Raw genomic sequence first — 15542 nt, forward strand, 5'->3', positions numbered from 1 at the left:
CCACCCACAGAGGCGCAAACGTGCTTTATGGTACGTTTGCAACCCTCCTGTGCCGGCCCAAGGGACTTGGGCCGGCATAGGGCGCCTTTAGGATTGCGCCCTTACATGGTACTTTCTTCAGAATCACTAACTAGCCTATGGCAGTAGAAAGACTCATCATCCCTGGAGGTTTGGCCCTAGTGTGGCTCACCTGTTCCCGAAGGGTTCCGTCTGTGAAGAAAGGCCGCTGTGGCAAGATTACAACCCCATGGGGGCCAAAGCAAGTCAGCATATGAACATTCCCTGCACAGATCCAACAGAAAGAATCACAAACATAAATTAATGGCTCAACACTTATGCCCACCTCTGAGCATCAAAACCTCAAACAGATTCCTTCTTCCCTGCTCCCCCCACCCTGTGTTCTACTTTTTTTTTTTTAACCACCACCTTAACATTCTGTGGCATGTTGGGGCCGCAGAGCAAGATCTGTCCGCAACAGATTGTTTTGGGAGTGACTGTACCTTTATTTTTCTTTTTACAAATGTAAGCATTTCTGCGTACCTTAATTTTTTTCTTTTCACAATATAAGTACTTCTGTGTATCTAAGCTGAGTTTGCAAAAACAACTTTAATTTGGGGTGGCCTCATTTTCCTTGCAAACTGATGGGTGCTCCAGCCGAGTTTGCTTTTGTTAGTACTGTCTATATAATGATATCACTACTGACTACCACTAACAATAACAACAATACAAATGACTACTCAGAAAGAAGATGTACCTGTGACAGGAATTGTGTGGAGACATTACATCATATATTTTTTTACTGCCCACTCCATGATACCCTTCGTAAGATCTATCTGGCTCCACTGCTGAACAAAATGCAGGGCTGGGAGGATTCATTTAAATTACAAACTCTTCTTTCCATAGAGGAAACTGACTCTCTTGACAAGGTTGCCAACTTTGTTTCTGGGATTCTGGCAGGACGGAATTCTGGGTCTTCTGCTATATTATGGTGAATGGGGGGAGGGGGTATTGGATGATTACGAGTGCTTTATTTTATTGTGTGTGTGTTCTGAATGTTTAATGTTTGGTTGTTGTTTCGTATTTCCATTATCTATGCCAATAAAGGTCTTATGTATGTATGTACAAATGACTAATGCTTGACCTCTTTAAAGCATAGCTCTGTAGAAGCTAAAGTTGGTGCCTGGAGTGTGAGACTGCCTGGGAACCCTATGAACATTGCTTTGCGCTCCATGGACAAAAGGCAAAATATTAACTTGATATCTCAGTAGTGCCTGCAAGGATGCTGCAAGATTGTTCAGTATCTTCCCTCCATATTGCTGACTGCAGATGAGGATGAGAGAGACCCTGAGGCTGGATGGCAGAGGTTTGGGTTCATGGCTAACACAAGATTTGAACCAAGCTTCTCAGACCATGCTCTCAGTCACTGCGCAACATTAGCTCTTCAGAAGGCAATGGCCAGAGAATCCAGACAATTAAAAAAAAACACAGCAGAATCTATGCTCATCAACCTAGCTTTGCAATCCCACACGATGCCTTAGTCCAGCAGTTCTCAAACTTTTCAGGGTCCAGAGCCCTCTGTATGCCAAAAAGGGGCCTCAGGGTGCTCCACTGGCACATCTGTAAAGTTTCAGGAGCCCCAGACCACCAGCACACATGTGGAGTGGGCGTAGCACAGGGCAGAGGGCGGCCACTTACACACATGCAGCCCTGAAGGGGTCTCAGGGAGCCCCAGGGCTCCTAGGAGCACACTTGGAGAAATGCTTCCTTTGGTAAAGTGTGAGAACTGCTGCCTTTGTCCATGGGTAAAAACAAACCGCCATGCTGCTTACATATGCCCCAGAACACTTCCAAATGCATGGGGAACCAGACATTTGCAGATACCAGTCATGCAAGGATACATGTTTTGCCCCAGGCTCCTGCAACCATGGGACTGTGCAGCACATAATAAAGCTTGGTTCACTATATGGTTGGAGCCTAGAGAGACGTGGCTTTCCACATGGCGAGAGCCATCATGTGGGATGGTTATAGACTGTGATCATGTGGCAAGTGTGGTTACCCCAAGTGTAAATGGATCAATGATAGTCTGGATACCTGAACAGATTAACCAGCAATAGCAGGAGGAACTGGTTGCCCAAGCAGTCTAAGTCCAACCTTTGCCCAAGCAGTCTAACCTTTAGGAGAGATCAATGTTCCACCCACAAACTTCCTGAAAATGCCTCTATTGATTAAAGCAACATTTCAGGGAAGTTGATGTACTCACCCTGTTTGCTCTCCCAGAGGCTGCCAAGCACACGCAGCAAGGATGTCTTCCCTGTGCCTGTGTTTCCAGTAATCAGTAGACTATTTCCCCGTGTGACTTTCAGGTTTAGGTCCTTGATGAGCAGTTTCTCAGAAGAAGGAGCAGAAAGAGAGACTTGCTCCAGGAGGAAGGCTGTGTCACTTGAGCACATCTGCTCTTCAGAAACACTAAAGTCACTGAGACAAATAAAGGGAAATCTGACAAGCAGAGTACAATATGCTGTATTTAGAGAGGCAGCGTGACAATTTTTATTTTTTGTTGTGTTTATATCCCTAATCAGACCCTCAAACTGCTAACAATTACTTAATAGCCAAATAAAACTGTGCTTTTAAAAAGTCCTAACACACTAAAAGCAAACACTAGAATACAATGACTTTATATCGTATCAGCAAAGGTTAACACCACATCCAAAACCATTCCAAATTGTTTCAAGGGAATAATTCACTTATGAAATAGAGCACTGATCAAAGATCCCATCACTGAAAAATGTTAAGTTGAAACTCATGTAAAAACATGATGTGTGTGACATTGTTTGTTGCCCAAACACCCTCAACAGCCAGCCACTCTGAGCCTGCGCTACCCTTACTGAAATATGCAGGCCCCCACCCCGCAAAATAGCCTGGGAGATCTTACAGAGATCCATAGAACTGCCCAGTGAGATGCATGACATTCCCTCCAGGGGTCCTGTGCAAGCTCTTTAAACTTCTCTTTAAACTTTAAACTTCTCTTTAAACTCCTCTTTAAACTTTAATAGTTTAAAGAGGTCAGCAACAGGACCCACCACCTCCTTTAAAGAAGTTCTCTGTCAAGCCTCTAGGCTTCTCATCCACAATCAACTGCTGATGCTCTCAGATTCCACATGTCATCTCAGGTTGTGCCTAATTTATTTCCAGTCTTTCTTCCATGACAGACCTTCAGGCTCCCAAGTAGCCTCCCACTAAAGCACTGTACAAATTCATGTTTGCTGAGCTTCAGCAAAAGCAGCTGCATCATGTACTTTCAGAACACAGCCCTGGTGTCTTGCCCACATCCCCCCACTTCCTGCCCTTTTAGCTCCATGTTGTGGGACTGGGGAATGGATGTAAGTGTGTCATCCTCCCAGATAGTTGCCCCTACAACTCTCCCCCCAAAGCTATTCCCACAAGTTTTTTTCTTACACTGAATCTTCATGGGGAGCCAAATGACACTCTTGTTTTCTATTTCACCATAGAACTTTCCAGGTTTGGTACAAGTGCCTGAAAAGGATGCATCCCTGTAGACCATGAAGGATGACAACCAAAATGGAGGAAGAGTCTGGGCTGCAAGGTTTTCCCCAAGGATGATATTATCATCCCAGAGAGGACAATGTATTCTGCCTCCATTTGAGTTTTTATCTCCGCCATCCCTGCCCCACTCTAAACCAAGGAACAAAGCAGCACAGTCAGGGAGTTGCCATCCAATGCCTGATACTAGTTAGTTACTCACTTGTTGAGGTCCCACTTGGCTGGCAGTTCAGAGTCATCTTGATTCCTGGAAAGTTTCAGCAATATTTCCTGCAATTCTCCAATTCTACAAAAATACAAGATAGTCAATAGTTGAGATGAGAGATAGTTTTGCTTACTGCAGCTCCCACCCTGAATAGCAGGATCCAGAACAGAACATGCTTGCGGAGAAGCCTGGTCTACAAAGCAAAAAAGGGTAGGGATTATTCATGCATCTCTATGAACTTTTAAGTTGTGAATATTGTTTGAGGAGTCATAATGGACACCTGAAATGTACAGTCCAACATTTTTTAAAATTTAGGTTATTTTTTACCTTCATTTGCAAGGTAAAAATGTCAGATATCCAAAGCAGGGTAAAATTAAAAGACATTAACAACTGGTGCTGGCTTTGAATTCCACCAGCCTTAGCATGGAACTTTCTGGCTGGGATGATGCTGATGTCCAGTCCAGACAGTTTTTTAATGCCCTGGGCAGAAAGCAAAACAACAATGGAGGGAAATGACATGCAGACCTAGGCACCAGCTAGCTGTGTTTATTACAGATGTGTGCCCCAACGACCTTCTGGCCAGGGGCGGGTCGTATAAACCACCACTGGCCAGACTGCATCCCCCAAGCCAATGAAGCTGAGGAAAGCTCTGCTCCCCTCACCTACGGAGGCTTTTTTGGGCCTCTCAGAGGCAGCACATATCCACATGCTGCCTCTGTGAAGCTCAGAATGCCCCAATTGCATGAGAGACATGATTTCCATTTTCCCAGAAGAAACCAGAAGTCACATCTCTTGCACGATTCCGGCATTCTGAACCTCGCAGAGGCAGCAAGGAGACGTATGCTACCTCTGGAAGGCTCAGAAAAGCCTCGAAAGGCAAGGGGAACAGAGCTTCCCCTCGCCTTTTGAGGTTTTGCATAGCGTCGAGCCCCACGTATATGCGGCTGTATATGAAAAGTTCCCTTCTGCTGCAGCCTCAGAGTATGAAACCATATTCAGACAGTCTCTCTGCACTAGATGGGACAGACAACAGGCAGACCTTTATCCACTTCTCAAGACAGACTTCCAATTGGCTCCATAAAATATGGAAGCTTCCTTTCTTCTGCAGGTGTTCTAGATATAAACATCCTAGAAAGACTCCCACTTTATGACAAGATTGCTTCTCAAGTGGCTCACAGACAAGAAACGTACCTGTGTGTATAGCCAGCTACATCAGATATGGTGGTGGAGAGGTCAATCAGCTGGGTAAAGCAGCCAATCAGGTAAATGGAGACAAAGGCATTCTGCAAGGCAAATATCATGCAACACAGAGTTAACAAAGACAGGGAAATGATATAAAGGATAAGAGCAACCAAAGCGCTTTCATCTTGCCACTAAGTGATTATTTGTAGGAATAGCCTCTATCTCCTCAACTGCTCAGATATTTTGGATAAACATAGTATATTTTATTTGTACTGCCATGTTTGGTGTTTGCAGCATTTTAGCAAGAACCAAACTAGTAGTAAAAAACAGGGCTAGGAAGAGATCTGTGTGAAAACATCTACAAAAAAATTCCGTTGGTTTCTAAACCTTCAGCAAACACTGCCCATATATTTTCAATCTTTTACTTCACAATCAAGGAGACTAGAAACTTGCTTTCTTTAAAGGTCAAAATAAAAAGCCGAGAGTCTCAGAATGTTCCATTATGCACTCCAGTCTAGATTCTGGGCCACATCTTATGCATGTAGAATATAACTAACCTTGATTATTAGACAGCAGTTTTTGCAGGGTAGGCAAGAAGGATCAATCTCATGCTGTATCATGGAGAAAATGGGTACTATTCAAGGATCTCCTAATAGGAGTCCAACAGCGGACTCCGCTGTTGGCCGAATCCTTCCAAAGGAACCCATTCATTCATCTTTAGACATTGTCACCTTTATGCACGCACCTCTCATCCAAACTGTTTTCATTATTGGAACTACAATATGCTCAAATTATTACACTAATAGGAAGAAAGATGTCCCTGGAGCATCTAAGCATCAAAAGGATCAGGAACTTGGCCAGTAAAGAAGCCATCAGCCATAGCCCAGAGAGTTCCCAAAGCAGTATCATGGAAATGATCAAGCCATCAAGCTGCTTCAGTGAGTGAGTGGGGCTGGCAGCTGTAGAAAGCTGCAGAGGTGCGTCTCTGAGCCTGCATAAGCTCAGCTATAAAGGGCTGGCTGGCTGGCTGGGCCATGAAGAAAGAAGAGAACATTGGACTGGATTGGTGACAGAGAATTGACCAAGGAGATACATAACTAGTCAGAGAAAACTGAGGAGCCCCAAAGCTGGGTGTGGATCAACACACTCTCCATTCATGTCTTGTTCTGAGGCCACCGCAGCATTTGCCTACTGGGGCTGCTTTAGGACAGTGTCTGTTCCCCTGATGAACTGGCACATGTAGCTCTGCTTACTGGCATGAGACATGACACAGGACGTAGCAAAAAAGGGCTTACAGGAATCTCTGCTTAGTGGAAAGCAACTCTGTAACATGAAGCCCTGTGACCCCATGCCTGGAAATACCCAGCCAGGTACCAAGCAATATTTGAGTAGGAGACTGGGGGGGGGGGGGGAGAAAACATTATGCTGGAAGAACGAGGAATTGCAAAAATAGCAGCCTACAGCTGTTCTCCGCCTAGCCTCTACATCCTGCCAAGCTTCACAGCAATACCCAGCAGTACTGGGATCAATGCCCATTCCATGGGGTCAGGCAACCAGCCTTGATCAGGTCGGGAGGCTGCCTCACCCTGCTGAAAAGAAGCCTCTCACTACCCAGTGAGGAATGTCAAGCTGGACTATTTTTAGTTTTATGTGATCAGTTTCAGATAGTTTTGAGAAGCTGGGAATTAAGCTGTAGTAACCCATGTCTGAGAGGCGACCCCTCCTTTGAAAAGGGGGGGAGCTCATATCATGGCAGGTGAAGCAATAAATTTACTCTCTTGACGAGCTGTGTGACAGGCCAGCCTAATGGCACTTGCAGTTGCTTAGTAGTATGTGGAAGCAACACACCTGACCCATTGCAGACTTTGCCCTCTTGTTGGCTTCCTCTCAGTCATGAAACTGCACATCCTTGCTAAGCAGTGCCACATTTGCCCTTGAAATTCCTATGCAATGACCAGAAGTAGCATTTGATGTGTCATATTTCTGCAGTCTATTCACCCTCTGCTTGTGGCGTGTTGTGGGCTAAATTGCTCAGGCAGGCTGTAAGCAGAGGATGGGGCAGCAGAACTGTGACAAAGCCAAAGGGAAGCCTCCAGGCTCAATTTTTATTGTGTTATTTTATGCCTGACAACTTATGATGTTTTGCTATGAGACACATATTTTTATTATGCTGTAATAAATACATATTGGTCATCAACTGCTTAGACTTGCAGCCCAATCCTATCCTTTCCTCTCCCCATCAATATTTAAAGTTTTTAATTAAAAAAAATAAATATAAGTTAGACTTGAAATGTGGGAGCAATGGCTGGTGAAATCTCAGAAGTGTCAGTGGAAAGGTTTTCAGGGATCAGGATGACACATATTTAAAGAAATATTAAGGCCCAATCCTATGGAGGGACTATGGCAGTGGTAAGTGTTGGCAACCTTCAGTCTCGAAAGACTACGGTATTGCGCTCTGAATGGTGGTTCTGGCACAGCATCTAGTGTGGCTGAAAAGGCCGATTCGGGAGTGACAATCCCTTCCACACTGGGAGCAAGTGTAGGGTGTCCCTGGTCTGTCTCCCTGGTTATGGGCCTTCCTTCTTTGCCTCTTTGCCTCAGTCTGTTGGCCAAGTGTCTCTTCAAACTGGGAAAGGCCATGCTGCACAGCCTGCCTCCAAGCGGGCCGCTCAGAGGCCAGGGTTTCCCACTTGTTGAGGTCCATCCCTAAGGCCTTCAGATCCCTCTTGCAGATGTCCTTGTATCGCAGGTGTGGTCTACCTGTAGGGCGCTTTCCTTGCACGAGTTCTCCATAGAGGAGATTCTTTGGGATCCGGCTATCATCCATTCTCACGACATGACCAAGCCAACGCAGGCGTCTCTGTTTCAGCAGTGAATACATGCTAGGGATTCCAGCATGTTCCAGGACTGTGTTGTTTGGAACTTTGTCCTGCCAGGTGATGCCGAGGATGCGTCAGAGGCAGCGCATGTGGAAAGCGCTCAGTTTCCTCTCCTGTTGTGAGCGAAGAGTCCATGACTCGCTGCAGTACAGAAGTGTACTCAGGATGCAAGCTCTGTAGACCCGGATCTTGGTATGTTCCGTCAGCTTCTTGTTGGACCAGACTCTCTTTGCGAGTCTGGAAAACGTGGTAGCTGCTTTACTGATGCGCTTGTTTAGCTCGGTATCGAGAGAAAGAGTGTCGGAGATCGTTGAGCCAAGGTACACAAAGTCATGGACAACCTCCAGTTCATGCTCAGAGATTGTAATGCAGGGAGGTGAGTCCACATCCTGAACCATGACCTGTGTTTTCTTCAGGCTGATTGTCAGTCCAAAGTCTTGGCAGGCCTTGCTAAAACAGTTCATGAGCTGCTGGAGATCTTTGGCAGAGTGGGCGGTGACAGCTGCATCGTCGGCAAAGAGGAAGTCATGCAGACATTTCAGCTGGACTTTGCTCTCAGTCTGGAGAGGTTGAAGAGCTTTCCGTTTGATCTGGTCCGGCGATGGATGCCTTCTGTTGCAGTTCCAAAGGCCTACTACAGCAGGACAGCGAAGAAAATCCCAAACAAGGTCAGCGCGAGAACACAGCCCTGCTTCACTCTGCTTTGGATGTCAAAGGGGTCTGATGTTGAACCATCAAAGACTGGTGAGTGGCAGCGGTAAGTCCTCTTATGGTATCACAAAACATGTTGTCAAAAGAAGTGGGAAGCTGATTGCAATGGCCAGAGATGCACGCATACCAGCAGAGCAGTTAATGTGGCAGTGGTGACGGTTCAGGGGTGGATCGGGGCAGGGAGAGGGCTGAACCTGGAGAAGGATCTCAGCAGTGTCAGCATACGCCAAGATCCTATTCCCCTTCCCAGACTGGCCCTGCTCCCTCATTCTCCTTGGACCTACGCCAGTTAAATATCCTACAGAGAGGTAGATAAAAATAATTTTACTTACCTTTCCTGGGTCGTCTGGTTGCCCCCCACCCGGCAGCATGGTTGCCTGGCATAAACTAGTAGGCGATAGGATTGGGCCATTAATGGTATAACTTATGCTCACTCTTGCCAATATTTTCATCTCCTATCAGAAGTGTCTTTACTCTTTTTTAAGTAAATGGTGTCTTTACTCTTTATCAGACAAATCTCTGATGGAATTTTGCATGGTATAGCATGTATCTGAAACCTGTGGAGGTTTTGGTGTACTTCATCAGATAAGTGCTACAGGTATCCCAGAAGGCTGGACAGATGTAATACTCAAAATTACCAGGTTCCTAGTCAGAGGAATTGCCAAAACTTACCTTGCTGACCAAGGAGCTTAGTTCTGCTGGATTCAGATCACCATAGACTCCACTGAAGATAGGAATGGCAATCACCACATAACTCAGGATGCTGCCCACATAGTCAAAAGTGTTGATCCCAACTGAACAGAAACACATCAACATGACCCAGATCAAAGAATGATCAAATAATAGGGTCAAGTTGTCCTCAGAATACATTCTTAAAACCAAGTGCAAAAGACAGAGGCTTGCTTCAGATGATGATCTAAACCACGGTTCAGATGATTGCAAAGATTGCTGTAAACAAGCCTACATGAATCATGGGCTTACATGGCTTTTCGACTCTGAAGGAGATAGAAGCATCTGCTTTTGAACTAAGCACAGTTCCTGCTACATCCTAATAAGGGGAACTATGGTTTGTTCAAACTATGTCTAGTAAATCCAGGATATCAAAACACAATGTGATTCTGGATTCTTTTCTTATCTAACTCTAGTTTTAACAAGCCACAGTTCTCTAAATCCAGATGTAATGGTTAGTTTAAAAGCAAAAGCTATATGCCTCTTATGTGAAAGCGTGTAATTCTTGGAGGAAGTGTGTAAATCTGAGGCTCATGTAAGCTTGTTCTCATAATGAATAACTTATGGTTTATCATTACATTTGAACTGAGCCAGAATCTTTCAATATAAAACCTGCTTTCCAGCAGAACTTGTTGAAAGGGTTGTAAGAATCACCACTTTAAAGCAAAGCAGGCAGTTATCTGATTGTCTAATACTGAAAGCAAATTCTGCAGTCATGTGGCAGTAGATTTTCTTGGGCTAACTAACACTGCTTTGACAGTGTAGTTCTCTTCATCCAACTTTTTGGTGGGGATTCGGATTGTTTGCTACTCTCTATGCACATTCTACAAACACACACAAATGCCTCTTCTAAATCACATTGCGATATTTGGCATTTCTGTCGAATCATGCAGCAATTTTGCACAGTTTTTCAAGGGACAATACAAAATTAAGAATGTGAAACAGATGGAACTGGATCACTATTTGTATGAAAAGTAACAGATGAAAGACAATAAGAAAAAAGGAGCAACATAACCACAAGCTCGGACTACATGTGCCAGTGATAGCAGAAATACCAGAAATCCTAAACTATTCTCACACAGTTGTATTGAGTTAAAATTTTAGCAGAAGCACATAATCTGAATGGAAACATGACTTCAGGTGTTTGGAACAATAAATGTCCTATGACAATCAAATTCAACATTTATTATCCAGTAAATAAATAATGCAAACATTGCTTTCAATAGGGTCTGACGTAGCATAACCCAAAAAGTGCTCATCTCCTTCAAATATAAGCCCTCCTCAGATTCTAATCTTCAAGGCCTTCTTGCTGCTCCTCTTACAGGCCCAGAGTGTCCCTGTTTATGTCTGGATTCCCCTGGAACTCATCTCAAATTTAGCCTGGGGTTCACTTGCTCATTCTTTTCCAGTTCTTTCATGCTCTTCTCTTTGTGGGAAACATTGCCTTGAGTCTTTCTACAAGACTCAAATCCAATGTTTTTCCCTGGTGAAGTTACTTTAATAACCTTGTAAGTTGAGAAAAAATGGTTGCACTTACTATACAGCCAGAGCTCCTTGCCTATCAGCTCCCTCTGTGTCTGCAGGAGACTTTGTAGCCTGCGGTTAGTTCGCATGTGCTCCACTTGCCCAGCTCTGTAAAACAGCACAGCAGTGAGCTATCAGTCTACAAAGTGATCATTCACCCATTTGCTAAGCAGCCAGGCCAACCAACAGTCCAGTAGTTGTGTGTGTACGTGTGGCTAGGTGTGGGTGCATGACTACACAAAGGGGGGAAGAGGGTGTTGAATGACACACTTTCCCTGGGGAAACGGATCCCTTCATAACTCTCAGTTCAATTAGCAACAAGAAAATTCCTACAACTTAGAAGCATCCACAGAACTTCCTAAAGATGCCCAAGAGTTGGCCCTGAGGAGCCAGTTCCAAAGTTACGACACAGCCATCAAACACAATTCTCTGTGTGTCCAGAATGTCAAAACTTAGTAATGGGACACAGGGCAAGAGAAGATAGATGATTTAGGCCAAAATAAGCTGCTAAGAGCATTTTAGTCTCAACAGACAACTTAAATTCTGCCTGGAAGACAACAGGGCAGGGGGCAGAGCAAAGGCTTGCCTTATTCTGGATATGCAAAGATGATGAGACAGTTGACCCAAATAAGGCAGAAACAAAAGGCAGAAGTTAATGTACAGAGGTCTCTCTGACCTCTCCATTAATCTTGTGAGAGAGGGGGAAGGCACTTGCCCACTGTCCAGCGAGGAAAAGTGACATCTGCTGAGAGATTGTTCCACTATGTTCTGCAATAAACAATCACAAACAATACAGACTAAAAGAAAATGGAAAGGGAGCCTTGTTTACTCTTTTGCTTCAGGACACTTAGGCTAAACTAAGAAAACCCAGTGTTACCAACATTATATTGGTTGTTTCTAGTGAGGTTCCCAATGACATTGGTGACCTCATGTGGTGAGAAGTGGAAAAGCAAACATGATGTCCTTCTAGTTCAGTTTGCTGGTAAATTCTTTCCTCACCCATCATTTCCCTAGTGTATTTTCTAGAGTATACCCTAGGGTGTATTTTCTAGTGTATTCCCTACAGTATTTCCTTTCAAAAACACACTTCCTCCTTTCAGGATTGTGGACTGTTCTTTGAACTGAGTATAATACAACAAATGCTGAATGTAAGCAACAAGGCTAATCAGTTAGGCAAACCCTGATCCCCCCCCCCAAGTCACTGGAGTTCAGCAAAAACAAGTGCATGAAGGGGAGTGAGTGGGGACACACACACAGAATCAACATTCTTGTGGAGTTCAAAAGTAAATGGACTGTGGAGTATCAGAAAAAAAAATGCGAACCTAAAATAAGTAAAGTGATGAGCAAATTGGTGAATGTTCAGAACAGTTTTAAATAAAGTTGTGGGGGCAGGGGGTGGAATCACAGGACAGAAGGTCTGGTCAGATAAATGTATCTGTCCAAACAAATAAGGAACACTGTATGAAGGTTAAAAAGGCACTACTGTATGTTCCAATTTAAAAAAGAAAAATTGTGTAACTTTAAAGTGGAGCTTAAGTAGGACCGAACATAGGAAGCAGCGCAAATTATGTAATGCAAACCATGTGAAAACCAACTAGCACAGACATATTTCAACTGAGCATCTTTAGCAATGCTGGATTGAGAGAAGTGTTACAGTAGGGCTTAATAACTATTTTTTACTATCATGTCAACTGAGCTGCACTCATAGAAGCCTAAACATGGCAGACCTACAACCCAATCCTATTGGGCTGCCCTACTAGCAGAATGTGTATTCCACGAGCGCTGACTGCTGCAAAGCATCTGTAAAGCACATTCTGGCAGCATGCACATCACTAGTTTGTTGACCACCTGCAGAAGCAGATAAACCAGTGAGAGGTGGGAAGGTTGCTGGACAATGTGGCAATGGAACATGTCAGATCCTATCCTCTCCTGCAGCAGCCTCCCCATCCCTTCTCTCCTTGGACTTGCACCAGCAAAATGGCTGCCACAGGTTCAAGAAGACCCACTGTGGAGCAGGAAGCTTACAGAGGGGTAAGGGAATTTAAATCCCCTTCTTAAACTTCCAGATCTGCCCCTTTTCAGCATGGCTACATGGGGGGGGGGGGAATTATGGATAGGATTGAGTTGCTAGTCTAGATGACCATTTCAGAATAATTAACACCAAGAGCCCACAAATGCCTCTTTTACCTGTAGAAAGCAGCGGATTCAGCATTCACCCGTAACTGCATATGCTTAAATCTGTTGAAACAAATAAAATAAATTATGTATCAATGGATTACCATTTCTTGTACACGAGTTACGTAACTGCACTCCTGCAGACTACATTCTTACTTCTGCCACAGCATAAATGTCATTAAGATATAGAATGGGGAACAGAAACAGGCGTGAAAAGCTCTGTGTCTTCCATGTTTAAGCGACCTGGGCCAATAGTCCATCTCTCAAGGACTTTATTCAAACATTTTCTCAGTATGAATTGAAACAAAATGCAATTAGTTAGACAACAATTTCAGATGATACTGTAGTTATTTCGAGGATATAACAGAATATGGAATCTGCTGAATTCACTCACCTGAAGTTACCCTCCAACTTCTCCTGCTGCACCAGTTTTGAAATAATGGGGCTCATTAGGATCTTGTTAACAATTGTTCCAATGATAAAATACCCAAAGATGCTCACTGGGCCCAACCAGCCAGTGCTAAAAGGGGGGAAATGGAGAGAGGTTAGCAAACCAGTCAATGAAAGGCCACATATAAATCAAGAAGAGGCTCATCAGTGTAAGGGGGCAAGTTATCAATATACTCACCGCGACAACACATCTTTGTATTCACATCTTTTACTACCACAGTAGTGCATATAGAACAATTGCTAGTACTGTGTGAACTGGAGGAACGCCTCATGAATTCACTAAATGCTATTGGAGAAAGAAGTTGCGGCTCTAGGGTTTGCATCACCCAGTGCGGGAAGCCAGAGTGTCACCCCCTTGATGGACCTCCTCCCAAGCAGTGGGCAGGGCAACACTCTGGGTGGTGGGTGTGGTGATACACCCTTGCCCCACCCCTGTTGGTTTTTTGGCTATAATTTTTGATAGAATAGAGATATTTCTCTCTCATCAAATGATATATAACATTATGTTATGATTCAAGAACACCAAGATTTTAAAAATTTTGGCCATTAGTGGTGTCACCCCCCCCCCCCCGCGCGCGTCACCCGGTGCAGCCCGCATCCCCTAGAAATGCCACTGGGAGAAAGTGGCCTTATTCTTTTCAATGCTTTCCCACACCATCTCTCTCTTGCACATTCAAAAGTCCTTGTTTACAATGCCTCTTTCTCAAATCTATCCGCCAAATCACCTCTCTTATAGTGTTAAATAAATTTTTTAAAAACATGTCTATATTTACCATCCACACAATGCTTTCCACTGCAGAGTAATTGCACAAAAGAAGCCCCTCCTTCTATCCATCTTCCCTACCCTCCTTTCCTGATAACACACACTTTTACATAGAAGCTGTCCAAGCACACCCTCTTATCATCATCATCCATGTGACAACTTCCAATATTGTATGTATGCCAAGAGGCTTTCCTGGTGGCTGATTCTCAGCTATGGAGATGTCTTCCCTTATGAACCTGCTAAAGCAGATCTCTGAACACCCTTCAGGATAAGACCATCTTATTGGACTTGTATTTGGTGTTAAAGAAAGAAGGAGTTAGGGTTTAACAACACACACTCAGGCTGCCATCCTATACACACTTAACTGGGAGTAACTCCCATTTGACTTAATGAAACTTACTTCTGAGTAGACGTGCATAGGATTGGGCTGTCAATGTGTCTGTGACTAAATACACACACACATATCCTAAGTCACTGGTTTCCTTACTAACAGGACTGCAGTCTTCTCATGATTTTGTTTAAGCTTCTTTGTCCTCATGTAGTTCATTACTGACATCAGGAAATGTTGAGCCACCCACAGTTATCAAAGGATGTGGAACCACATATGCCTATAATTCTAATAAACAATATATCATTCTAGTTACAGAGACACTATCCTTAGTAACCAGATTCAATATCTACCTTACTCCATGCTATTAATACAAACTTCTATCTGCTGAATGGCATGAAAGTGCCACCCTGAAAGACATATGAATCAGAAATAGACCGTTCTTACCTGTGAAAGCACTGATAGGTATAGTAAGCAAGTGTGAAGGGAGAGATGACTAGCTTACTGGCCATGGAGCTCAGCTGTTTGCAGAACCTCTCCACATCCTGACTGATTCGCTGGTCTCTGCTCAATAGAGGGAGAACCTAATTGGAATACGCAATTATGGCAGCAACAGCCAAGTGGAAGACAAAGCCAATGTTTTAGGAACAACATACAGTAGTTCACTCACTAGGGGTCAGAGTTAGTCAGTTCTGTAGGGCTAATTTTTCTCCCCAACCCTTAGCTCCTGAACTAGTAATAATGCTTCCTATCAGCTCATGACAAGATCTCAACTTGGCCACCAGCACTTAGTAAGAAACTCTGCTCTCCTTCCCAACAGCACACAATCTCATCTTCCTAGTAGAAACTCAGACTTGCTACTGTATGGACATGTCTTCTAAAAGCAACACACTCTACCTTACACAGCTCAGAGAGTCCAAGGCAGGGCTCCATGAGAGAAGAGTCCTTCCTACTAAGGTCTGCCACACAACTAAATGAAAACAATTCTGTATTTGTGTGCTGTTGAATATGTCATGCTGAGTCATGAACTTATAA

The 15542-nt window shown here is 44.0% G+C and overlaps 1 protein-coding gene across 6 annotated transcripts in view; it reads right to left on the minus strand.

The window, feature by feature from the left end:
* The window catches only part of ABCD4 (ATP binding cassette subfamily D member 4), a 33268-nt gene that overhangs the window by 10820 nt on the left and 6906 nt on the right, over positions 1-15542 (minus strand). For 4 of the 6 annotated variants that reach the window (XM_066627066.1, XM_066627057.1, XM_066627083.1 and 1 more), the window contains 9 exons: positions 14955-15071; positions 13361-13486; positions 12979-13029; positions 10805-10899; positions 9211-9332; positions 4958-5049; positions 3764-3847; positions 2261-2496; positions 191-282 (listed from right to left, as the gene is read on the minus strand). In XM_066627066.1, the coding sequence (XP_066483163.1) occupies positions 191-282; positions 2261-2496; positions 3764-3847; positions 4958-5049; positions 9211-9332; positions 10805-10899; positions 12979-13029; positions 13361-13486; positions 14955-15071 (1015 nt within the window). Of the gene's footprint in view, positions 1-190; positions 283-2260; positions 2497-3763; positions 3848-4957; positions 5050-9210; positions 9333-10804; positions 10900-12978; positions 13030-13360; positions 13487-14954; positions 15092-15542 lie in introns of all 6 variants that reach the window. The other 2 variants (XM_066627075.1, XM_066627093.1) reach the window with 2 other exon arrangements.

Source organism: Tiliqua scincoides, chromosome 1 (genome assembly GCF_035046505.1).
Source record: "Tiliqua scincoides isolate rTilSci1 chromosome 1, rTilSci1.hap2, whole genome shotgun sequence".
NCBI lineage: Eukaryota > Metazoa > Chordata > Lepidosauria > Squamata > Scincidae > Tiliqua > Tiliqua scincoides.